The sequence below is a fragment of the Mustelus asterias genome, chromosome 3, assembly GCF_964213995.1.
Source record: "Mustelus asterias chromosome 3, sMusAst1.hap1.1, whole genome shotgun sequence".
Taxonomy (NCBI): Eukaryota; Metazoa; Chordata; class Chondrichthyes; order Carcharhiniformes; family Triakidae; genus Mustelus; species Mustelus asterias.
The window spans coordinates 26,615,332-26,642,193 of NC_135803.1; the positions used below are offsets into that span (position 1 = coordinate 26,615,332).

Consider the following 26,862-nt stretch of genomic DNA (forward strand, 5'->3'; position numbering starts at 1 on the left):
TTCTGTCAATTCCATTTCTTTCTGGCCAGTCACCTATGCTACATTAGACTGCGTTCAGTTAAGTCAGAGGTTTAAACAGTCCGAACTTTTATTTCTTTTATTTCTTGCCAGTGCAGTTTCCAGAGCAACATGAAGTTATTTCTTGCACTAGTGGTCTCTCTGCAACTGTTTACATCTTGGGCTGTGCCAGTAAATCCCTATGTTGCTGTAGCCTGCAACGGGCCAGAAGTGCTGGCTCTGGCAGAACTGGCAGTTGATCAAATCAATAAAGACCGAAAACATGGATACAAGTTAAGCCTGGACAGAATAGAAAATGCCCAGGAAAAGAAGGAGGTATGTATGCAAGCAGGCATGCCTAACTGGTTTTATCCCCCCGGCTGCTAATGTTACAAACTGTTATAGTGGGCAAAAATGTTGGTCCTCTGACACACTGGGATGGAATACACTTTGGAGATCAAATGTTAAGGATAAGTTAATGGCAAGACCCTGAACAGCATTGATGTACAGAGGGATCTTGGGGTTCAAGTCCATAGCTCCCTGAACATGGCCGTTCAATTAGGTAGGGTGTATGGCATGCTTGCCTTTATTGGGTGGGGCATTGAGGACAAGAGTCAAGATGTCATGCTGCAGCATTATAAATCTTTGGTTAGGTTGCATTTAGAGTATTACGTTCAATTCTAGTCGCTGCATTACAGGAAGGACATGGAGGCTTTGGAGAGGGTGCAAAAGATGTTTACTAGGATGCCGTCTGGAAAACAGAATATGAGCTATAAGGAGAGGCTGGACAAACCTTATGGAAGTCTATAAAATTATGGGAGGCATAGATAGGGTTGACAGTCAGAATATTTTTCCCAGAGTTGAAGGCCGTGATGCTCCCATTGCAACCCGCAACTCTTCTGGCGGGTCGCGGTGGGAGACGCGGGTCTGCAGCCTTGAACAGGGATTTGCACATGCGCCAGGAACGCATGCGCATCTTCCAGAGCCGGCGAACAGTCGCCGGTCAGACCATGCTGGAAACCGGCGGGAAGGCGGGTAAGTCATTTAAATCTTTTCTGCATGTATTTTAAGTATGTATATTTGTTCATTATCGAGATCTTTCAGGTCCCGATTGAATCTCCCATCCTGCCAAGAGTACTTCATTCCGGTGGGATTTAGAGTAGCTCCCCACATTCGGGGAACTAGCGGGAGACCCCGCCAGAATGAAGGGGGGGGGGCAATCAGGGCCTCCCAGGGGGTCAGGCAGCAGAGGATGGTGCCACCTGGGCATTGGCACCCTGGCAGTGCCGGCCTGTGCCCCCTGGCACTGCCCAAGGTACAAGTGCCCATGCCCAGGGGGCACCTTGGCACTGCCCTGCAGGCATCAGGTAGTGCCAAGGAGTCAGAGCCCACTGTGGGCAGGGCCTAGGTGTGATTGGTGGGGGTGGAGAGGTCCCACTGCCACTCGGCATTGGAATCGGTCTGGGATGGATGGAGGGCAGCAATTGGGGTGGGCTGGCGGGGGGGGGGTCTGCTGGGGGGAGAGGGGGCCTGCCTCCGGGGGGAGGGTCTGACCCGGGGTGGGTGGTCAGCGGGGGGGGGGGGGGGGGGGGGTTTGCTGCGGGGTGAGGGGGTGGGGGGATCATCACTTCTGGGGTGTGGGGCCTGGGCACCGGGGTGCTCCGGGCTGGGGGGGGGGGGGGTCAGGGCTGGCCCGGGAATTGCTGTGAGGGCCGCGATTGGGCCATGGGGGGGGCGGGCGGGGGGAGGGCGGGGGTGTGACTGGAGGAGCAGCACTGCGGGAGTCCCGGGCTGGCCAGCAAACGGGGTGTCTGACAAATCGGGGCCAATGCACATGCGCAGAGTTCCAGAACTGTCAGACTCTGGCGCGAATCCCCCTGGAATTTTAATGAGATTCATGACTGGGACCTCTGCAATGCGCAGAGTGGGGAGATTCGGGTGAGAAGCTGACCTGTCAGAACAGTCGGGATTTAGAACAGTTTTCCCACCAATTCAGCACTTCTGGGAGAATCGCCCTTGAAATGTCTAAATTTATGGGGCATGCACTTAAGGTGAGAGGAGGAAAGTTCGAAGGAGTTGTGAGGGGCAAGTTTTTTACACAGAGAATGGCACGTGTCTGGAACGCGCTGCCGGGGGTGGTGGTGCAGGCAGATACGATAGGGGCGATTAAGTGGTTTTAGATAAGCACATGGATATGCAAGGAATAGAGGGATATGGACCAAAGGCAGGCAGAAGAGATTAGTTTAATTTGGTGTCATGTTCAGCACAACATCGTGGGCCGAAGGGCCTGTTTCTGTGCTGTACTATTGTATATTCTATATGGGTGGAAGAACAAGGATGCTGGAGTAAGACAGACTGATTTTCCAAAGCCTGAGGGAATGCTGCTGATCCACCATCCCGCAGAAACCTATCCATTCACTCCTCTTTGACCAGCTGATGCACAGCGCATGTCACGCCCAGTTCAATCTCGAAATGTCACCAGGGAGGGCCCTATCGGCACAATGGAATCCTGATTCTATTATATATATTAGCAGTGAGCCCTCTGCAGATGGCTGCTTGAGCCATCGACTTGGAGGTCTGGAGAAAGCCATGGGGGACACAGTGTGGTCACTTCTCCCACACTATTTTCTGACTGTGACTGCGTACACTTTTGCCAGTCCCTCTGTGTCACAGGATATGGGATTGTGTCACATTACTGATCTAACTGCCCTCTGGGATGGGCTGGAAGGAAGGGGGTGGGGCTCCACAGGCTGGCAGGGCAAGGGATGGGAGGACTATCACCTTCCAACACCATGACCTCCATTTCCCCCCAGAGGCCAATTGAGCTGCTCAAGTAGCCTCATCCTGCCATTGCTGGACTTAACCATTGGCGGGTGGGCCTTTTGCTGTGTGGGGAGACCCCTCAGGTGCACCCTGGTGTCCTCCCAGTGGGCTCAGGGTGATAGCAATAGCGCTGCCTGCCCTCACCAACAGTCTCCACCATCACTGGGACATGCCCAAGGCCCCCAGAGTACACGTAGCTGGTCTGGATGGTGACCTCCTTACATGCTCTTTTTCGAGGTAAGTCCCAGCAGTGACTACTGCCTCCAATTGGCTGGAAGCTCCTGGGGGCAAGTGGCCATTCTTAATCAGAACAGCAGCCCTGATGGTAACCATTTAGCTGCCCGACATCTGCAAAACATGGCTCTGGGTCCCACAGATAAAGCCTACCACAGGAATAAAATTCCCACTGATGAGGTTCCCCACCCAGAAATAATGCTGGGGAGAAAGAGGGGAGATGGTGGAAGCTAAATTGGATAGTCCCCTAAAAAGGGAAGGATCAGAATGAGTGATTATTCTAGGTCTGTTCATTGCAATGTTGGCAGTGCTAACCACGCACTGAAGAGCTTGATGGGGGAGGTGGCAAAGGACATCCACACGCTCACAGCTAGCCCTCCAAACAAGTAGTCAGAATGCAGTGGGAGCAGATGACACTTCAGCTACACACTCCAACTATAATCCAACATATGGGCCTGAATCACACTGCCTTCATTACTGCTCCTTCCTATACATTCGTTTCAGTACAAAGACCCACTTGTCCTTTGTGCAAAAATCATCACATTGAAACATTTCACAGAACACTCAAATCGTTCATATCTCCCTGCATAAACATTTGCTTCTACCAGGTTGCCCTTGGTGACAGTGTTGTGTTGTGCTATCTACTTTCTAATTTCCTGCTTCTTCACTTGGCGATGAAAATGTGGCGACACCTTGCTGCTGTTCCGTGATCCTTGCGATTCACCCGTGACGAATGCTGTGCTGTTGCAGGAGTGTGGAATGGTCTTGCTGTCACTGTCAGCCGCTCTGTGTCTGCGCTGAAAGACTACTACTGCTTCCTACCTGCTTCTCTGGCAATCCTCGGAGACAATCCGCTGGCAGACAGGTTCACACCTATCCCTAAGACTTCCGGCTAATAGGAGGGTAGTGTGAGCTTGTCCTGTGCCAAGATATATGTCAAAGGGGGATGGCCCCTCAGCCAGAAGTGAAAACAAAACAGCAAGAATGAGGGAAAGAGTGAATAACGCCACTCAGAAAATAATGCAATGTCAATTGGATACCTGAGTTATAATATTATTGATTAAACTAACTAAAAACTATTAGAATGCAGCTAAATGTACTGTGCATGTACCTATACTCGCACAGAGTCAGACAATTCTACCACAGTGCCAATACATTCAGAGAACATTTTAATATTCTTCTTCCATGTTGAGTTCTTAACAACTATTTCCTTATAGGCAAATGAAACTACTGTCCATTTTCTGGATTTTGATATCCGAGAGACAAAGTGCCATGTTCTGAGTCATACAGCCGTCAAGGATTGTGAAATCCGATCATTCAGGGACACTGTGAGTATTCTTCCCTTAAACACCAATAAATGCATTGAAGTCACATTAAAATGTTGGAATTATATTACTTTTCTATTCTGTGGGTTGCAGTGGGAAACTGGTTATAGGATTCCAAGCATGGGTATCACGTGGCACCCATGGGTGTCCCTTCACTGTGACTTTATGGGAAGCCCCAAAAGTAAAACTCCTATTGGGTAAATCTGTGTTAAAGCACAGAAAATAAAACTTGGCGAATGCATTGACTCAAATCTCTTTCGGTTCCCTCGGCTTTTATTAGCTGACTGCCCTGTATCCAAATTAAGATCAATGGTTTAATGCTGATGTTAACGTTCTGCCGATCAAAAAAATATCAAGTTTATAATGTTCAGAATATAAGCGCCAGCTTGGGAAAGTATTATGCGCAAGTAAAAAAAAGCTGTAGAATTGCTACCTTATGCAAACTAAAATGAGGCAAAATGAAGAGTGTGTATGGGGAGTGAAGTTCAATTAAGTTCTTATTTTCTTGGTGACAAAAATTGATTGTTAACCTGAAAAGAACCTGAAGAACTAATGACGCCATCATCAAGTAGGGGGCAATATCCAGGAGGCTGAACAGCAGGTTATTGCTGCTGATTACATTGCTCCCTGTCTGAGCCCAGTCTAAAACAGCCAAAATATCACCCATCTTGTAATGATTCTGAAAACCTGAAAAGTGTGCAAAGTACACTGGGAGACGGGGCGCCTGCGCAATGGCGCCACAAGAGCTCAGCAGCCGGCTTCACCGCTGAGATTAGGATCCGTCCCTCCTCTTAGTGATGAGGATTGCCTCCTGGCTCTTTGTTTTAACTAAGTGCCATACAACTGCGACTGGGAGCTCCCCAAAAAGTCGGTGTGATTCTCTCCCATTTTCACACTTGTTCGTCACTTAGAATTTTTCCTGTAAAATTCCACCCAGAATTTTTTTTTGGATTATTCCTGATGTGATGGCAACAACAAGATGGTTTAACCTGTTAATTGTCAGGTTGAAACATTGCCAAATAAAACAACAACATTCTGGGTCAGTGGAAAACGTCACTCTTTCTGCTGTCTAAAATATTTGCAATGTGACAAACTGTCTGGGGGAGATGGTGGTGTAATCCAAGGTGCTGGGGACAAGGGTTCAAATCCCAATATCATAGCTGGTGGGAACTTAAGTTCAGGAAACGGAAAATAAAACTTGTCTCACTCATGGAGACCATGGGTGAAAGTTTACCTGTGCGTACCCAGCAGGGACTGATGGCCAGGGCTCGTTATGTCAGGAAGTGTTGTAAAACCCATCAGTGTGGTGTCACGTCAGTGGGGCTGTTGAGGGGTTGGGGGGATGGGGGGGGTGGATTTCTTATCTGGGCAGATAATACAGCAGGAAGGCCCACTAATGACATTCAAGTGCATAGTAATTAGATTCCTGAACTTTCAAGTCATGCACATACCCGATATTTATGATCATAGTACAGCTCAGCAAGTGACTGTACAGTATTGCATATTCTACACCTATTTAAAATTATTTTTGTCTCTTCGTCATCTTAGAAAGTAGACGGAGATTGTAAGGCATTGGTCGAAACCAAAGCTGGAGCTCCAGGTCATGTGACAGGCTACAAGTGTGAAACATCTCCAGGTATTTATTTTTTGTTAAATTGATACATTAGCAGAAGTATAAGTTTTAACAGTGAAAAGTTACAGTTGAACATGCAATATCATAGGCTACAAGTTCTGTTAACTGAATCTTGCTTTGGGTTTGTCAACGGTTGGAAAGAAAACTGCTTAACGCGTGATTTTACTGATTTTAGTAGGTGCTCTAAAATGTCCACTTTAATTCCCATGGGATGAGCATCCTAGTGATTTGAAAGAAGAAAAGCCCTGATAATCAGCTTTGAACTGGAATTGAGAGCCATTTAAACAGCTGAAATAGTGTAGGCAAGGCCAGGACATCTGATAACTGAACGATATTACTGAGGAATGGAGTACAGCACAGTGAGGAAAACCAGGTTTATTGGCCAGGAGCTGGATGCCCTTCTGGAAGCAGTCAGAGAGAGGAGGATGCCCTTCTGTATGAGATTAATGGCCACTGCACTCCCTCAAGCACATCTGATGCAGCAGAATTGGGCTGATGTGTAACAGTCAATGAGCGCAGTGTCCAGCCCTGCAAGACCTGGAAAGACATCAGGAAAATTGGTCTGACCTTAAGAAATCTGATAAGGTAAGGCAACAATACTGTCCTAAATGGCAAAAGCTGCCCCAACTACATATGCAAGGAAGTCATCTGTGGGCTAACAATTTGGTGCCATGGTGTTAGATGATGCTAGGTATCCCTGCCTTAAACATCCAAGAAAGCCAAGGCATGTTTTGTTTGAATGATGATCCTTAGGATGTATGCTGTAATTTCAATTAGGAAATGCATATGGCAACCTGTGTGCATCGCAACAATTCTTAAAGGACTTCACACCAGAAATATGTCTCCTCAATTTGTAGCACATATCCCCTTAAAGCTGTATAGCATGACAACATTTTAATTTGCTCCCTGTACTTCCAGTCTTCTTCCACCTTCTTTCATTGGGAAAAAGATACAAAAGTCTGAGAATATATGCTAACTGACTCAAGAACCGCTTCTTCCCTGCTGCCATCAGACTTTTGAATGGACCTATCTTACATTAAGTTGATTTTTCTCTGCACCTTAGCTATGATTGTATCACTGCATTCTGCACATTCTCTTTTCCTTCTTCTCTATGTACTCTATGAATGGTGTGCTTTGTCTGTATAACACGCAAGAAACAATACTTTTCACTGTATACTAATACACGTGACAATAATAAATCAAATCAATCTCTCTGCCCTGCTTTCAATTGGCAAGTAAAGGCATGAACAAGAGGTAATCAAGTAATTTAAGCCATTGATTCCACTCTTGACATCATTGCCTGAGAGCGCATTGAGGAGACACAGGGCGGGATTTTCCGGTCGTGCTTGCTCAAGACCGGAAAATCCAGCCTGAGGTGAACGGACCTTTGCATGGTCCTGTCCCGCCTGCTACGATTCCCGTGGCAGGTGCGGGGGTCGGGGGTGCGTGGAATTCACCCACAGTGCATCAAGAGGCTTTCCTTGATTTCAGGGCAGACATCATAAAATTCATGTCATGTCATGTTATCCTGCAAACAAATTCAATTGGAAGAGTGTTATATTTGAAAGTAGAGCTTAAAGATAATTGTTTGGAACAACATTTTGACATCTTGTTCTCTTCTCCTTTCTTAGATGGAGTGTCAAACTGCTGCCACTGCCAGTATCTCTGAGCAAGCCAGCGTCTAATGGCACCATTACCACCTCTGCTAATCACCAGCTCAGCTGCACCAAACCATAGAGGATCTCGATAGCGAGAGGGAGAGGTAATGCGGTTGAGTCATGGTGCTGGTGAGGAGGAGCAAGTGGTAAAAGCTGTTGAAGGCTAATTCCCCTGCTGGCCAATGGCCCAGTTACATTGCCTAGGGATTTCTAACCTTGTCCAGCCTGCTTAGAAAGGAGGTTTGTGCAGGATCAATATAAGCCATTTATGTTGATTCCAAATGCACCATAAGAATCTGGGGCACAAGATGGAGGTGTCTGCTACCTAGATTTTCATAGAATAGTTGACTGCACTGGAATTTATCTGGCAGCATATCACAATGTTGTGGCATGTGCTGCGGGACCCTGAGCTCCAGTCACAGGTATAACAGCTACATCTAACATTTGTCAAAGTTACTTTAGAAACCCTGTCTTCAATCGTAAAGGCCCTGACTTGACCAGCTTCAACTTGTCAGGAGAAGTAACCTTGAGACAGGAATTCACAGACCTCACAGTGGCCCAAAGTTCTGTTCTCAGATAGACCAGTGGACAAGCTGAGGAAGTGTTCCAGCAGCAGGGGAACACCTGGAGTAAGAATGGACCAGGCCGGTCACACATCCAGTCCATCAAATATCAATGCTGATAGTGGATGTGCAGTGGGCCATTCAGGCAGCTGTAACAACATTGAACATAGCTGATTCAAATCACAATCATCACAATGTAAATCACAAGGAGGTATACAACCTTCAGAATCCTCACCCTGCACCATATCCCATACACCTCTATGGTGGCAATGGTTAGTTAGGTGCTACACAGCAATCACATTGCACAAGCACAGAAGAGGAACACTTAAATCATGCCAGCAGCATTCACTGCACTGCATGGTGGATTAAACAGTATGTTGCACTGATTTGAACATTATCATGTACTCATTTGTAATTGTTTGCAATAATGGATGAACGCAACAAATGATGAGATTAGATGGTATTTGAGAAACTTGACCGGAAAGATATAGGAAGGTGACTGAGGTACAGTTGATTTGATGTAGCTATAAGCATTCATTGGAAGGCATTCTTTATCATTTCCTGGAATAAGCAATTCGTCTTGGTCAGAGCTCTAACTCATAATTATTCTGCAATGCTATGTTGGGAATTGCGTTGAAAAGGACAGAATTGGATTTCATTGTTCTTCCTCCCAGGAATAAATGAACTGCCTTACTCACTGCCCAGACTCACGCATGAAGAGGGATGATGTGTTCATAACCCTAATCCCCCATTCTCTTTTTCAGGAATAGTGGTTCAAGAATCTTAAATCTCCAATTCCCTAATAGCTGTGAATCACCAGAAAATCGAAACTGTCTTTTACTTTAATTGTTCTATGATCAAAATCCAGACCTGGCTGCTGAAAAGAATATGCAATGGGATCGATTTTTGATTTCACCACCATGGCTGTAACTTGGAGGAGGCGCTCGCGTGGCCTCTATAGAAACCCCTGATTTCCATTACATTGTCTGTGGGTTGGGTGGTTGGGGTGGCAAGCTCTTTAAAACTCCTTTCGCCACCACAAACTGCTTGTGAGTTTTTGGTGGTTGCCCATGATTGCCCCAAGTTACAAACAACTTTTAAAATCATTCAAGGAACAGGTGGTGTCTGAAGGTGAATCTGAAATTGTTCAAATAACATCATTGAGCATATATCTCTCCACAACAGAGTCACAGGCACCCTCTCTCCAGGCAACAGCTCAGAAGTGTTGGTGTTTGATAAAAAGTTGATGAATAAATTGCAATCTAACCTGCCAGAAAAAAAAATGATTATGAAGAGAATGCTGGAGGAGTAGAAAGGTTAAGTTACTGAAACACGAAGAAATGTTTACAAGATATTTCAATAGGTTGAGTTATTGATGTCAGTTAGGTTGGTATTAACTGGGCTCAGTTAGGGTTATGGAAGGTGACTTGGCTCTGTCTGCTACACTGGATCAAGTCATGTACATTGCCACATTTTGGGTGGTATTTTCTCTGTAGCATTCCTGATGGCATAACAGTCATGGTGCACTTCTTCTGCCCTCTTCTGCTTTCCTGTTTTCCAAGCTTTCCTAAATAAATATCTTAGCGCTGGCAGTGTGCACGGAAACACGTGTGATTCCGCGGTGGGGAAAACCTTTCATGAATGGAGCCCTACATTAGCTGAGAATGTTGCAGTTACTGGTGGGCTATAAGACAGTCAGTCTCCTGGACAAAACTGGAGGCTGTGCGTCGCGGCTACAACTTAGCTGCCAAATGCCAGTGCCCATTGGCTGCATCCTGACCTGCCACCCCCTCTGGCGCTGCCTGCCGCTGGCGTTGTAGCCTCAGTTGTTGACTGGCTATAGCCTTCATTTGTCATATCCTCTTCCTGCTCCTGGGATGTTGGGTTCCAGTGATATTCCACCATTCGAACTGTGCGAAGAAGGCAGACAGTGGGATGAGATCATGTATGAACTGATGAGAAGTGAGAATTCCAACTCCTTCCATTGTCCAAAACCAAAACTCCACCCACCATCCTCAGGATGCTGGGCTCTTTCCTCTTCCACTCCTTGATGTACCTGATCCCAATCCCACCAACCCCCCCCACCCTCCCCCTCACCCCCCCACCCCTGACTGACCATTGCTGGTCCCGAATCTCCGTGCGATCACTCATTCTTCAACTCTTCTCTTTTCTGCTGCAGAGTTCAGCAAAGAAAACTGCTGACCTTACACACAACTGTATAAACCTGACGGGGGCACAAAAGTAAAGCTGGTGCCGTGTGATTCCCATGTGCTGGTTTTATTTTTAAGGTAGAAGGGTTAATGAGCATTCATGGTACGCAAATGTATTTATTGCAAGTACCAACCCGCCATCGGAGGGGGGGTGAGGCGTGACCCACAGCAAGCTCACCGCTGACTACACCTGACATCTCAACCTGCAGTTGTGATAACAAAATGTTGGGCTCCTGCATAATGAAGCCACCCCCCTTGTTGCATTTCCCACTCTTTCAGTCTCCATAAAATCCCCCCCGGTTTGTGTGCAGCGAGGTTCTGGTTGGAATTTGCACCCAGTCAGTGAAAATGCCAATTCTGAGCATCTGTGAGTGACAATTATTTGTTTGCCCTACAAACTATTGGCTTTTGTGAGGGTTTTAAAAATGAAACATAGAAAATTGGTGTAGCAGTAGGCCATTCGGCCCTTCGAGCCTGCTCCACCATTCAATATGATCATGGCTGATCCGTATGATTGTTTTGAGAGAGGTAGGGAACAATCACGCTATGAAATAATAACACTGCACTCATTAGTGTCTGTCGCAGACAGAGAGAAATGTTTTCCATTCTTTTTAATGACTGTTATCGTTCAATATTTTGCAGATTCAGCCGACGATGTTGCTGAGAAGTGCGCTGACTGCCCACACCTTATACTTTTAAATAGCACTGAAGCTCAACATGCTGCACAGGTCTCACTTGATGACTTCAACAAAGTAAGCAACCATCAACACCTCTTTGCAATTGAAGAAATTACAAGAGCTTCCACAAAGGTTAGTCACAAAGGTGTAAACGTTTTCTATAACTTTTCATTGCCTTCACATCTCTGCTGGTAAAAAGCTAAGCGCAAGGCCTATTAGACCAATGTCAATGTCTCCAATAGATAACCACAAGGAGATCCTGCTTCATTCCTGTTCAGTCGAATTTCCCTGAACTGTCATAAGGATGGGGTTGGCACAGATTAGATTGAGAGGTAAATAGGATGGGAATTGTATCCGTCACAAACCAAGCACTTGGCTCTTAGGCTGTCTGAAATGGCATCTTGCAAAATACAAAGTTCCTCACAAGGGAGGGCAGGTGGGCAAATGAGCATTTGCCACTTACCAATGAATTGGTATGTTCTATAGATAGAGCTTTTTGGGCTAAAGGGATATGGGAGGAAGGGGGGAGGGGGGGGGAGCAGACGGCAGATCAGGATATTGAATTTGATGATCAGCCATGATCATATTGAATGGTGGAGCAGGCTCGAAGGGCTGAATGGCCTATTCCTGCTTCCAGTTTCAGTTTCTATGAATGCTGACCTTCAACCAACAACTGGAGATGGACAAGAATGACACTGATGACTTTCCAATATTTCCTATCTTCACAATAAGATTGAGACAGTGCACGCCATAACATACCTCATTTGCAGCTCTAACCTACCTGACATTGAATTCCATCTTCTCTTGTAAAGATAAAAAGGGAGTTTTGTAAGCACCACAATTAGTGTTCAGCAGAAGCAGTGGTGCTATTCGTATTGCACAGGTCTTGTACTTTGCAATAAAAAGGCAATTTTAAATCCTTTTCAGGGAATCTTAATAGACTCCCCTTCAGAATAAATGCAACACCTGAAACAGCCTTTGACTTGTTGCCCAGGAATAAAACTGGTGTCGTGTATCAAATTAAATGAAAATTGGACAGTTTCCGTAATGAGCAGCCAATCCTCAACAGTGATTTTACATCTGGGCAGCAAGTTGGAAACCTATCAGCTGCAATGCAGGCAGGTCTTGACTTAAATCCCAAGTCTGTCTGGTCCCAGCATGATCTGGAGCAGGGCCACTTGAATTGCTCTCAGGTCATTCTATCTCGTTACAAGGCTTCATTCTATGATCATCTTGCTGGTGCCAGTACAGAGCGAGACTGCGGATAGTTGGGAACCTGTCTCGGGGGCAGGGAATTCAGATGGTGTTCGTGGAAGTGGAAATGACTAGGGTTGGGAAGCATTTTCCGATCAGGGCCATTGTGATCTCCTGGACTCGTTTCGATCGCCTCAGGGGGTCGGAGAGGAATTTCCCAGATTTTTTTTCCCCATATTGGCCCTGGGGTTTTTCACTCTGGGTTTTCGCCTCTCCCTGGAGATCACATGGTCTGGAATGGGGGGGGGTGGGGGTGAGTTAATAGGTTGTAATGAACAAAGCATCGTAGCTGTGAGGGACAGCTCGGTGGATAGGATATTGGTATGTAGATAGGCTGGAAAATTGGGCGGGGATCCTGGATTCAGGATTCAATCCTGGACCGGGGAGCGGCGCGGGCTTGGAGGGCCGAAGGGCCTGTTCCTGTGCTGTATTGTTCTTTGTCACCAGGATAAGAGGGAAAGGGTTCAGGCAAGGTTTCCCTTTCTGATTCCATTCAGTGGTTACAGTGGAAAGTGCCAATGTGTGAATTGGGACTCAGTTCCTGGTTATGATTGAATGGCTGAGATACTAGAGGGAAGTAGACACTGATTGAAGCACATCAGAATGAGTAAGACATTAGTTGGAATAAAGAGTAGAGTATTCAGAATCCATTTTATCAAGGGAAATATGTCTGAATTCATCCCAGATTGATGCAAGGAGCTGACATGGAATTAATCTGGATGGTTAGGTTATTTCCTAATATGTGCGAATTTCAGCACAAAATTCCCCTTCATCCATAACTCGGCATTAATTGACTGCCATAATGTCTGAGCTCCCAACTGTCAGATTTGGTGGGGTACCCCCAAAATACACAGGGAATCCCTCTCAGATCCTCACAGGTAAGCATTCACACGGCAATTGCAAGAAGCAGAAACTTCCTTTGGGCAATTGCCCTGCGCTGGGAACAATCCAAAAATCCAATTGAAATCATAAACTTTGGATGGTTCTGCCAAGGTCTCGCCCAACCTTCTCTCTCAGGCTGGGTGAAATCTATAGGCAGTATAGCTGTCTCTGAAGTGTCACAGCCAACAGAGCCGCATTGCAGTCATAACAGTCATAAAACCAGGTCAGTTCCAAGGTCCAATTGAATCAACAAACCAAGGTACATGCCTTAGGTAAGTGGATATGATTTGGGTTGTGGGGTGTCAGAGTTTGAGGGGTTTGAGGAGTTGAACATTTGGACACTGAGGCTGGGGATTTGGACCTCGGTGGGGGGAGTGGTAGATTAAATCTCGGGAGGCTGTCGGGGGGTTGGACATTGGGATTAGGACTGAGCCTCGAGGGAGTAGTTGGAGGTCAAGGAGTTGAACGGTTTTCCAGTCAAGTTGGAGGGGGTTGGGTCCAGTTGGCTCGTGGAAGGAAGGTTCCGCCTGGGTCAGAGGGTGGGGATTGGATTGGATCTCGGGGGGGGGAGAGTGAGGGAATCAGGTTGGGCATGCTATGTGGTGGGGGGATTGGCTTGGGTGTGGGATGTGTTGGAGTGGGTCCAGAGGGGTTGGGTTATGAGGAGTCCTGTACGGATGGGGGGAGTCCCATGAGGGGTTTGAAGGGGTGGGGAATACTGAGGGGGATGGTTAGTCAGTGGTGTCAGGACTCCCCTGGGGGTCAGGGGTGTTTGGGCAGTCACCTAGAGGGTTGGGGATGTATGGGGAGTTTCCAAGGCAGGATAGGTCAGGATCTTTGCAATAGTTCAGTTGGAGCGGCAGGTGGATGCACTGCAGAGCATACAGGAGGTCAAGAGTGTGATAGACACTAGTTACAGGGAGGTTCAGACAGATAGATGGGTGACCGTCAGAAGGGGCAGACGGGTAGTGCAAGAGTCTCCTGTGGCTATTCCCCTTTCAAACAGGTATACCGTTTTGGAGTCTGTTGAGGGGGATAGCCTGTCAGGGGGAGATATCAGCAGCAGCCAGGCCTGTGGCACCACAGCTGGTTCTGCTGTAGAGCAGGGTCAGGCCTAGAGCAAGCGAGCAGTAGTAATAGGGGACTCGCTAGTTAGAGGCACAGACAGGCGTTTCTGTGGCTGTGATCGAGACTCCAGGATGATGTGTTGCCTCCCTGGTGCCAGGGTCAAGGACGTCTCTGAGCAATTGCAGGACATTCTTAAGGGGGAGGGTGAGCAGCCAGAGGTCTTTGTACATATTGGTACCAACGACATAGGGTAGGAAAAGGGATGAGGGCCTGAAGTATGAATATAGAGTTAGGCAGAAGGCTAAAGTGCAGGACCTCGAATGTAGTAATTTCTGGACTACTACCAGTGCCACGTGCTAGTGAGAATAGGAATAGGAAGATTAGGCAGGTGGCAGGGATTTAGAGCTTGAGAGCTGGTGCAGGGGGCAGGGATTTAGATTTTTGGATCATTAGGATCTTTTCTGGGGAAAGGATGACCTGTTCAAGAGGGACGGGTTACACCTGAACTGGAGGGGGGCTAACATCCTGGCGGGGATATTTGCTAGAGCCACTTGGGAGGGTTTAAACTAGTTTGGCAGGGGGGTGGGACCCAAAGCAGCAGGGAGTGAGAAGAGAAGGTTGAGGACAGCACAGAAGTTAAAGAGAGCACATTAAGTCATTCAGGGAGTGTCAGTAATCCTAGTACCAGACAGATCAGGCAAAAGCAAGACAGAGAACAAGGGAAGTCCAGATTAAACAGCATTTATTTCAATGCAACAGGCCTGATGGGCGAGGCAGGTGAACTCAGGGCATGGATGGTTATGTGGGACTGGGATATTATAGCAATTACTGAAACATAGCTAAGGGAGGGATAGGACTGGCAGCTCAATGTTCCAGGGTACAGATGCTATAGGAAAGATAGAACAGGAGGTAAGAGAGGAGGGGAAGTTGCACTTTTGATTAGGGAAAACATCATGGCAGTACTGAGAGGGGGTATATCCGAGGGTTCGGCCACTGAGTCTATATTAGTAGAACTGAGAAATAAAAAGGGGGAAATCACTTTGATAGCGTTGTACTATAGGCCCCCAAATAGTCGGCGGGAAGTTGAGAAGCAAATATGTAAGGAGATTACAGATAGCTCCAAGAAAAATAGGGTGGTAATAGTAGGGGATTTTAACTTTCCCAACATTGACTGGGACAGCCATAGTATTAGAGGGTTGAATGGAGAGAAATTTGTTGAGTGTGTTCAGAAGGAATTTCTCATTCAGTATGTGGATGGCCCAACTAGAGAGGGGGCAAAACTTGACCTCCTCTTGGGAAATAAGGAAGGGCGGGTGACAGAAGTGCTAGTGAGGGATCACTTTGGGACCAGTGACCATAATTCCATTAGTTTTAAGATAGCTATGGAGAATGATAGGTCTGGCCCAAAAGTTAAAATTCTAAATTGGGGCAAGGCCAATTTTGATGGTATCAGGCAGGAACTTTCAAAAGTTAATTGGGTGAGTCTGTGGGAAGGCAAAGGGACGTCTGGTAAGTGGGAGGCTTTCAAAAGTGTGTTAACCAGCGTTCAGGGGAAGCACATTCCTCTTAGAGTGAAAGGCTCGGCTGGCAGAAGTAGGGAACACTGGATGACTCGGGATATTGAGGCCCTGGTCAAGAAGAAGAAGGAGGTACATAACATGCGTAGACAGCTGGGATCAAGTGAATCCCTAGAAGAGTATAGAGAGTGTAGGAGTAAAGTTAAGAGAAATCAGGAGGGCAAAAAGGGGACACGAGATTATTTTGGCAGGGAAGGCAAAGGAGAATCTGAAGAGATTCTACAAATACATAAAGGGCAAAAGAGTAACAAGGGAGAGAGTAGGACCTCTTAAGGATTAACAAGGTCATCTATGTGTGGATCCACAAGAGATGGGTGAGATCCTAAATGAATATTTCTCATCAGTATTTACTGTTGAGAAAAGCATGGGTGTTAGGGAACTTGGGGAAATAAGTAGTGATGTCTTGAGGAGTGTACATATTACAGAGAAAGAGGTGCTGGAAGTCTTAAAGCACATCAAGGTAGATAAATCCCCGGGACCTGATGAAGTGTATCCAAGGATATTGTGGGAGGCTAGGGAGGAAATTGCGGGTCCCCTAGCAGAGATATTTGTATCATCGATAGTCACGGGTTTGGTGTCTGAAGATTGGAGGGTGGCAAATGTTGTGCCTTTGTTTAAAAAGGGCTGCAGGGAAAAGCCTGGGAATTACAGGCCAGTGAGCCTCACATCTGTGCTAGGCAAGTTGTTGGAAGGTATTTTGAAAGTCAGGATCTACAGGCATTTAGAGACGCAAGGACAGATTAGGGACAGTCAGCATGGCTTTGTGAGTGGAAGATCATGTTTCACAAATTTGATTGAGTTTTTTGAAGGGGTAACCAAGGTAGATGAGGGCAGTGCAGTTGATGTTGTCTACATGGACTTTAGCAAGGCCTTTGACAAGGTACCGCATGGTAGGTTGTTGCACAAGGTTAAATCTCACGGGATCCAGGGTGAGGCAGCTAAGCGGATACAAAATTGGCTTCTGTGGGTAGTTGTAGAGGGTTGTTTTTCAAACTGGAGGCCTGTGACCAGCGATATGCCTCAGGGATCAGTGCTGTGTCCACTGTTATTTGTCATTTATATTAATGATTTGGATGAGAATATAGGAGGCATGGTTAGTAAGTTTGCAGATGACACCAAGATTGGTGGCATAATGGACAGTGAAGAAAGTTTTCTCCAATTGCAACAGGATCTTGATCAATTGGGCCAGTGGGCTGACGAATGGAAGATGAGTTTAATTTAGATAAATGTGAGGTGATACATTTTGGTAGATTGAACCAGGGCAGGACTTACTCAGTTAATGATAGGGCATTGGGGAGAGTTACAGAACAAAGGGATCTAGGTGTACATGTTCATAGCTCCTTGAAAGTGGAATCATAGGTGGACAGAGTGGTGAAGAAGGCATTCGGCATGCTTGGTTTCATCGGTCAGAACATTGAATACAGGAGTTGGGAGTCTTGTTGAAGTTGTACAAGACATTGGTAAGGCCTCACTTGGAATACTGTGTACAGTTCTAGTCATCCTATTATAGAAAGGATATTGTTAAACTAGAAAGAGTGCGGAAAAGATTTACTAGGATGCTACTGGGACTTGATGGATTGAGTTATAAGGGAGGCTGGATAGACTGGGACTTTTTTCTCTGGAGCGTAGGAGGCTGAGGGGTGGTCTTATAAAGGTCTATAAAATAATGAGGGGCATAGATCAGCTAGATAGTTAATATCTTTTCCCAAAGGTAGGGGAGTCTAAAACTAGAAGGCATAGGTTTAAGGTGAGAGGGGAGAGATACAAAAGTGTCCAGAGGGGCAATTTTTTCACTCAGAGGGTGGTGAGTGTCTGGAACAAGCTGCCAGAGGTGGTAGTAGAGGCAGATACAATTTTGTCCTTTAAAAAGCATTTAGACAGTTACATGGGTATGATGGCTATAGAGGGATATGGGCCAAATGCGGGCAATTGGGATTATCTTAGGGGTTTAAAAAAAAGGGCGGCATGGACAAGTTGGGCCGAAGGGCCTGTTTCCATGCTGTAATCCTCTATAACTCTATGAGTTAACCAGAAATTAGTAGAGAATTTAATTTTTCTCGCTTTTCCTGGGTAACTATTGGTGTAACCAAAGAACAAAGAACAGTACAGCACAGGAACAGGCCCTTCGGCCCACCCTGTCTGTGCCGACACAGGTGCCTCTCTAATGTTTTCTTGCCTCTACGTGGTCCAGGCCCTTAAGGACCTCAAATGGGGCAACAGCAGGCTTCCCGTCCGAGTGTGAAATCATTGTGTGGTCAGGCAAGGCAGGTACTTGGAGGGAATCCTGTTCCTTCCATTTCACGCTTCCTCACCCCGACTAAAATCCCGCTGGCGGCGGCAGAACATGGAACCCAGGCTTGTTTTTCAATCTCTCTAATCTGTCATGATGCTACTTTGCAGCGAAGATGCAGAGAAATGTTTCAAGGTCCAGTTTCACTCTCAGATAATCCTGGCAAAAGTTAGGATTTGCGATCGTAATAAAATCAATAGTTGACCAACGTTGGTGTGTTCCGTTAACATTACCGTGTCCATTATTATGTTTCAGGGCCCTGGGACTCCGGTGGTTGTGGAATACCTCAGTCGGGAGACAACATGTGTCAAAGGCAGGCTTGAATGCACTCTAAATTTACTTATATCTCCTGTGAGTACACTGAAGTCAGACTGAGTTACAGATTGTAACTAAATCGCAACATTTTGGCAGTTTATAAATAGAACAATGGATATTTGGTTACAGACTGCGAAATTATTGAGAGCTGATGCTTCATTTGTGCTTGGGAATGAATAAACTTTGATGTAACAATGGAGTTTAGATGGTTTGGGTAAAGAACAATGAAAATCTAGTGATGACTCTAACCAAGTCAATAGCTTCAAATGCTTTAAATAGAGAATACTTGAGTCTCAAGGTCGATTTACTGTTACTAACTGTGTTTGCAAGGGATTTAGTGAGTGTCGTTTGGAGGTATTTTTCAATTTTATTTTATTTTATTTATTATTGTCATATGTATTGGGATACAGTGAAAAGTATTGTTTCTTGTGTGCTATACAGACAAAACATACCTTTCATAGAGTACGTAGGGGAGATGGAAAGGAGAGAGTGCAGAATACAGTGTTACAGTGATAGCTAGGCTGTAGGGAAAGATCAGCTTAATATACGGTCGGTCCATCCAAAAGTCTGATGGCAGCAGGGCGGAAGCTATTCTTGAATCGATTGGTACGTGACCTCAGACTTTTGTATCTTTTTCTTGATGGAAGAAGGTGGAAGAGAATATGTACAGCGTGTCTGGGATCCTTGATTATACTGGCTGTTTTTGTGGGGCAGCGGGAAGTGTAGACAGAGTCAGTGGACGGGAGGCTGGTTTGCGTGATGGACTGGGCTATGTTCACAACCCCCGATAGTTTCTTGCAGTCTTGGTCAGAGCAGGAGTCATACCAAGCTGCGATACACCCCGAAAGGAGGCTTGTGGTCACGACTGAAGCTTTGTGAACTGTGCAAGCTGATGTTACCAGAAGTATTTATGTAATTTCTTGGCTGCACACCTCAATGATGGTTTGATTAGATCCTTGTAGAAAATGTTTTAATTTATAGAGGCGGGGTCCTCACTGCCAATGGGCTGAGCTGATGTCCATGTTGTTGGTGGCAAATGTTGTTACACTTAATCCACTGGTGGAAATGCTAATTGTTGATTGATACCAGTTGATGCATTTTTAGTTAATTGGGAGAACCGGATTATTCTAGCCTCATAGAGTTAAATCATGGAACTCCGTGCCCTGGCACATATGCTTTATGATGTGGAGATGCCGGCGTTGGATTGGGGTGAACACAGTAAGAAGTCTCACAACACCAGTTATCCGTCTTTAACCTGGTGTTGTGAGACTTCTTACATATGCTTTATATCATGTGGCTGTTACATATGCTTTGTATTATGTGGCTGTTAGCTTGTGTTACTGATGAATCATCTGTCAAAATAAGGAATCAGATCCATGCTGGTAGGTAGGTACAGACAGTAGCATTAATTCAGGTTATTTTTGCATTGCCTTGTATTGGTTTCAGTGAGTTTTGATTTGGCAACTCTAATCTATAAGCTTTGTTCCACGTTTGTAACCAGTGGTGTCAATACAATGTGAAAATCCTGTTAATAATGTTAAAATTAGAGCTAGGCCACTTAAGAGGGAAATCAGAAACATACTGCGAGTCGGAATTTGGTTCCCAAAAAGACGATGAATGCTGGGTCAGTTTAAAATTCTAAAGTTGAGATTGATAGATTGCTCATTTTGTAAAGTTTTTAAGTGAATGGAATATTGGTGGACAAATGGAATTGAGGTACAGATCAGCCATGATCGGATTCCCCCGCTCCCCCTGAGATCCAACCTGAACTGGCACACTGATCATAGAATCATAGAATCCCACAGTGCAGAAGAAGGCCATTCGGCCCATTGAGTCTGCACCAATTACAATCCCACCCAGGCCCTATCCATATAACCCAACGCATTTACCCTAGCTAGTCCCCCGACACTAAGGGGCAATTTAGCATGGCCAATCCACCTAATCCACACATCTTTGGACTGTGGGAGGAAACCGGAGCACCTGGAGGAAACCTACGCAGACACGGGGCGAATGTGCAAACTCCACACAGACAGTGACCCAAGCTGGGACTCTGGCGCTGAGGCAGCAGTGCTAACCACCGTGCCGCCCCCTCAGATCTTGGCTTGAGGGGCTGAATGGCCTAGCCCTGTTCCAATGTTTCCATGTTCCTGTATATTACAGATGCATTGAACTCTGTGTTTAGTTGCACTTGACTGGATGACTCGATAGGTTAGTAACAGCTACAAGCAGTGGGCTTGGGCACTGTGGCAGTTTTTGATTCCGAATGGATCCAAATGCTATTAATGCAAAAATATGGGTTACTTACAAATTCCTTCATGAAGATTATTTCAGACTTAGTTGATACAAGTAATCATTGGAGGAATAGGTTTTCAGTGGTCATTTCAGAAGACATTGGAACTGCTTCACAGAGGGTTAGATTGTGAGATATGTGAAAAATTGCAGTTTAGGAATAACAGGGTAAGGTTGTGATCATGTTGTCCTGTTGGACAGCGTTCAGAGGGAGCGAGAGATACAGGACTAAAACATTGTCAGCTGCAAATTCGAAACCTTGCTCCCCACTTGCAGCATGGAGCTTGGAACGATCCCCCAAATTCCAACATCCAATTTGTTTTTCATTCTGCTAGATCGACAAGTAAATAGAATGGGAACTGTACCAGGGTGGCACAGTGGTTAGCACTGCTACCTCACAGCACCAAAGACCCGGGTTCAATTCCCGCCTTGGGCTACTGTCTGTGCGGAGTCTCCCCGTGTCTGCATGGGTCTCCTCCAGGTGCTCCAATCTCATCCCACAGTCCAAAAGACGTGCTTATTAGGTGCACTGACCATTCTAAATTCTCCCTTAGTGTACCCGAACAGGCACTGGGGTGTGGCAACTATTTTCACAGTAACTTCATTGCAGTGTTAAAAAATCACAAACCTGATAGAAGAAGCTTTTGTAAAGCAACTTAGCACCGTCACACACATTTCATCATTATATTTGTTTCTGTGTTTTCCCTTATTGTAGGATCGAGCATTCTGTGTGTCCACTGTCACTCCTGTGAATGCTACTACAGAGACGATTGACCGGGTTTGTGAGTTTTTCATTGCAAAGGTAATACCTTAGTCTTCAGTGTGCTACAAATAGAGACTAATGTTGATACAGGGCTCCAGCTACAGACTTACGCTTAAACACACACCGCATTGTCAGCAACAGATATTCTGTGAATAAAGTTTACTGCCTGCTCAACATTATTCATAAAGCTCATGTCACCACAGCTCAGGGTGAATATATTGACCTCGGAGGGGGTACCATGCAGATTATGAGGTCAGCTTGCACACACATGCCATACATTCTGCCGAGTAATGGTTTAATTTAACTGAACTTTGTTTTTATTCGCTCATGGGATATGGACATCGCTGGCTGGCTCAACATTTATTGCCCATGCTTAACTGCCCTCCATTTCACAGGGGAACTTAAGAGTCAACCACATTGCTGTGGCTCTGGAGTCACGTGTAGGCCAAACCTGGTAAGGATGGCAGATTTCCTTCCCTAAAGGACATTAGTGAACCAGATGGGTTTTTACGACAATCGACAATGGTTTCATGGTCATCATTAGACTTTTAATTCCAGACTTTTATTGAATTAAAATTTTACCATCTGCCATGTTGGGATTCAAACCCGGGTCCCCAGAGGATTACCCTGGGTCTTTGGATTACTGGTCCAGTGACAATACCACTAGGCCACCACCTGCCCACTGTTTAAAATATTAAGATGTTTGGTAGATTGGATACTGAGTAGATATTTCCTCTGAAGGGGGAATCTGAATCAAGGACACAGTCTTAAAACCAAAGCTGAACTATTCAGGGGAGGCAATGGCTTCGTGCTATTGTCACTGGGCTGGTAATGCTCTGGTGACCCAGGTTCAAATCCCACCACGGCAGATGTTGAAATTTGAATTTGATGACCATGATGCTACTGCCAATTGTTGTAACAACCCATCTGGCTTACCAGTGCCCTGTAGGGAAGGAAATCCACCATCCTCACATGGTCTAGCCATATGTGACTCCAGATCCACAGCAAATGTGATTGACTCTGAAATGGCCTAGCAAGACACTCAGTTCAGGGCAATTAGGGATAGGCAATAAAGGTTGGCCTATTCAGTGATGCCCATAACCCATGAATGAATTAGAAACAAATTAGGAGGCACTTCCACACATGAACGGCATAAACATCGGGCAGAATAATACCAAAAAAAGGCAAGGGGCCATTCACATCTTGCAAGCAAGGACGGAGAATTTGGTGCTCAGAAAATCCCGCTGGCGTGAATGGCCAGAACATTCCACCCAAAGTGTCAGGAGCTGACTGAAAACCGGTGTGTTTCTCTCCAGATCTTATGACATTTTGTCAAAACAAAACAGGGGGGTGCGTTTCATGCCGTCATTTTGAGGGACGGGGCCTAAATGTGCAGGTAAAGCCGGCTGCACTGAGATGGGGGCATCCTGATCAGAGGAAAAAATTATCTCCCCTCTCCACCCCACCCTGGACATCTCAGGGGCTCCCCACCTCAAACATCTTTCCCAATGCCCCCCAGCTCCCCCCCCCCCACCCCTTCTGATCATCGCTGGTGTCTCTCCCCAGTCCCCCTCCCTAATCAACGGCGGCATCTCTTCCCACCCTGCCGTCCCCAATCAACGCTCGCGTCTCCCCTACTTCTTCCCTCCTTCATTAAATGCCCCACTACACATACATGCGTCCCCTCTCCCCCCCCACAGCCATCGCCGGCATCACCAGCTCCTTTGTCTACCCGCAACCATCACCACATCTAAATGAATTCAGGCCCCCCCCACCCCACCCATGAGGCTCCCACTGATGCTCGCCCCTTAGCACAGGTCGGCATTGTCCATCCAAACACATGTAAAGCTGATGATATCCCCACCGAGGGGCGAGGAAGAGCCAAAATTGCGAGCTCGCCGGCAAGAACTGTAACCTTCAGATCTTGAGCACCCGCCGATATTCGCACGAATAGCGAGTGTGGGCTCAGGATCGCCCCCTCTGCATCTATTGAAATTTTCAAGAGTGAGATGGAGAGTTTTTGATTGGGGCAATGGCACGCTTCCTGTTGGAGTAGAGCTTGGGTTACTGTGCCAGCAGTCCAGTTGTCTTCTCATGTAGAACTGCATAGAATCATGCATTAGATCCAGACTCTTGCATTTGACCAAAATTATGGGCCTGATTTTACCATTTTGAGTCTAAGTGCCGAATCTAGGCGTCAAATAGATCTGCGCCTGGAATCCTCTTTCCAGCGCGCCCATACACGTTTTGCCGGCTCCGGTCCGATTTGCGCTGTGGGCGTGGCTTAGCGCTGGCGGACCAATCGGAGCTCTGAACTGCGCATGCGCAGTTTGAAAAAAATCTGACAGAGCACGCCCGGGCGCGAAAGAAAAAAAAAGCAGAAAGCGGAGAGAGCGGCTCTCTGATGATCATCCTCTGGTCGGGGGGGGGGGGGGGGGGGGGGGGGGGGGGGGGGGGGGGGGGGGAGGGGGGAGGAGGAGGAGAGGGGGCAGGACCCAGATCATCCTCTGGTCAGGGGGGGGTTCCGCTGCCAGTCTGCGGCCGATCCCTCCTCCCGGAGTGGACATGCGGCCATGCCATCCCACAAAACCTTCTGGATGAAGCGATTCCTCGCTAAGAAGATGAAGCAGAACCGGCCGATTCCACAGTGGTTCCGCATGAAAACCGGCTACAAGATCAGTACAAGTCCAAGAGAAGACACTGGAGAAGGACCAAGCTGGGCCTGTAAAGGGATACACCATCACTGGTACACTACCAGCCACAGATTACTCTTCCCTGCAGGGGCAAGAGAGCGGGAGAGATGGTTGTGGCTGGTAGTGTACCAGTGATGGTGTATCCCTTTACAGGCCCAGCTTGGTCCTTCTCCAGTGTCTCCTCTTGGACTTGTACTGATCTTGTAGCCGGTTTTCATGCGGATCCACTGTGGAATCAGCCAGTTCTGCTTCATCTTCTTAGCGAGGAATCGCTTCATCCTGAAGGTTTTATGGGATGGCATGTCCACGCGTCCACACCGGGAGGAGGGATCGCCCGCAGACTGACAGCGGACCTCCCCCCTGACCAGAGGATGATCTGGATCCCGCCCCCCCCTCCTCCTCCCACCCCCAGAGGTGCAGCTGTGTCAGAGAGCTGTTGCAGCTCTGACCCCGCTCTTCGGACGCTGCAGCGACGACTTCAGACTTTTATTTTGCAGGTCGATTAGAGCGCGGATCCGCATCGGACCAGAAGACGGTAAAGTGGGATTTGGCGGTAGAGTTGGGCGCCCGGTTCATTAAGTCGATTTAAATGCATGCAAATGCATTTCATTCGTCGGGCCGCCCGATTCGGGCGCGGGCCGGACCCGCGCCTGAATCGGGTGTCGGTAAAGCCGCGATCTGCTCGGAATCGGGTGCAGATCGCGGTATAGGCCTGACGCCCAACTTTACCGCGATTTCGCGCCTGAAAATGGGCGCGAAGCTTTGGTAAAATCGGGCCCCATGTAGAACAATATCAGTCAAATTCCCGAACCACCACTTCCGAGAATACAGAGAAGTGGGAACCACTCAGAAACTATAATCTTTGCAATTCTGGTCCATATACTCCCCCATACATATACTGTTATCCCTACATGTTTATCAGTTGGCAGTAGCATAGTGCAACATGAAAACAGTTCTCTGGAAATGTCCTCCGTTTTCCTCCCACAGTCTGAAAGACATGCTGGTGAGGTGCATTGGCCATGCTAAATTCTCCCTCAGTGTCCCCGAACAGGCGCTGGAGTGTGGCGACTAGGGGATTTTCACAGTAACTTCATTGCTAATGTAATGTTAATGTCAGCCTACTTGTGACACTAATAAACCATAAACTCTAAACTTTAATACATTGCTAAGGACACCATTCTAATGCAAGAAAAAATAAACTCGAATGTAGATTACATATATTCAAACATTTCTTACATGAACTGAAGGATGATCACAAAAATCAGGTCAACATTTCAAAAACACGAATTGCTAAGTTTCTCAGTTCCTTCGTCTGCAAATAGAGGAAGTACGGGTGGTGAGAATAAATAATTGAAAGTTACGATATGATGTAAATGTTGTGGCATTGCAGGTAGTACAGGGTTCTGGACCTGATGTGGCACCAGTTGGGGAAGAGGAACATGCGGCGGCACCAGAAGGAGAAGGAGGTGCCGCACCAACAGTGGTAGTAGAATTGGAAGAAGGTGCCACGCCCGTGGCAATAGCTGAAGCTGATGCTGCAGGAACAGAAGACCACAGTGCCCCCTCTGAGGCACCAGACACCGAAACCGGTACTCCAGACGTAGAAGATTCTAACACTACTCCTAAACGCAAACGATCTGTAGAGGACTCTTCGGAATCCTCTGAAGAAATCATTTCCACCGCTGGGAAACAGGTTATCCACTTTCCTGACCTACCTGCAGATGCAGCAACCTGCCCAATGAAACACAAATATCCTGATGATCAGTGAGCTGTCGTTCCAAAGATAAGGTGAAACCATTCCTTACAACATGGTGCAATTTTTTTACAGATGGTTAATCACATCAGAACAAGGAACATGCAATGCAAAATTTCCCGTGTTCCCTCCCTTCGGGAGACTTGCAGTAATAAATTGTAATTGTAAAATGTACATGGGAATTGCACGGTTGAAGAAAGTGTCCTAATGTAACAGCAACTTGTTAGAAGGAGACACCGAGCCAGTGTGATTTTGTAAATCCTGTATTGTTGTAGTGTGACACTGCTACTCTTTATGTGCAATAAAATGTGTTTGGAATTAGCACACACAGGCAGGAATGTTCTTTTATTCAGTGTTGCTAAGCAAAGACCCCATTATTCTGATGAATATGTGTAAAGACAGAAAGAAAGGCTTGCATTCATTCATTTCACGACTTCAGGATGTTCCAAGCTTTTCAGCCAATCCAATACTTTAAAAGTGGAGTCACTGTGGGAAGGATACAAGAAACGAGGCAATCAGTTTGCACACAGAAAAATCCCAGAAACAGCAGAATGACAATGGCCAGGATCTGAGTTTCATTGACGCTGGTTAATGTATAAATAGTGATCAGGACAGGTGGAAGAGCCCCCCTGTTGTTCTTCAACACCATCTTGGTGAGGGGTTAGGAGTTTGTGCCAGAGTTATGCAGGGTTGGCAAATCCTGAAATAAAAACAGGAAATGCTGGAAAACCTCAGCAGGTCCGGCAGCATCTGTGGAGAGAGAAATGGAGTTAACGGCCGCAATTTTACCGGCACGCCCGCCCGAGGCTCGTAAGATCGCGCCCGAGGCCAATGGAGAATGCCATTCTGTGACCCCCT

The 26,862-nt window shown here is 46.6% G+C and overlaps 1 protein-coding gene across 1 annotated transcript; it reads left to right on the forward strand.

Annotated features, from left to right (window-relative positions):
• LOC144488334 (alpha-2-HS-glycoprotein-like) lies at nt 1-26,331 on the forward strand. The gene is made up of 7 exons (XM_078206387.1): nt 1-333; nt 4,272-4,382; nt 5,928-6,015; nt 11,086-11,252; nt 18,447-18,542; nt 21,511-21,597; nt 25,642-26,331. Exons 1-7 carry the CDS (start codon nt 130-132, stop codon nt 26,017-26,019), a joined length of 1,131 nt encoding a protein of 376 aa, XP_078062513.1. The 5' UTR covers nt 1-129; the 3' UTR covers nt 26,020-26,331.
• The last annotated feature ends 531 nt before the right edge of the window (nt 26,332-26,862 follow it).

Excerpts from the sequence above, each read along its gene's own strand:
- LOC144488334 (XM_078206387.1), top strand. The coding sequence starts at position 130 with ATGAAGTTATTTCTTGCACTAGTGGTCTCTCTGCAACTGTTTACATCT. Across the intron at positions 18,543-21,510 it reads TAAATTTACTTATATCTCCT|GATCGAGCATTCTGTGTGTC; the intron begins GTGAGTACACTG and ends CCCTTATTGTAG. Across the intron at positions 21,598-25,641 it reads GTGAGTTTTTCATTGCAAAG|GTAGTACAGGGTTCTGGACC; the intron begins GTAATACCTTAG and ends GTGGCATTGCAG.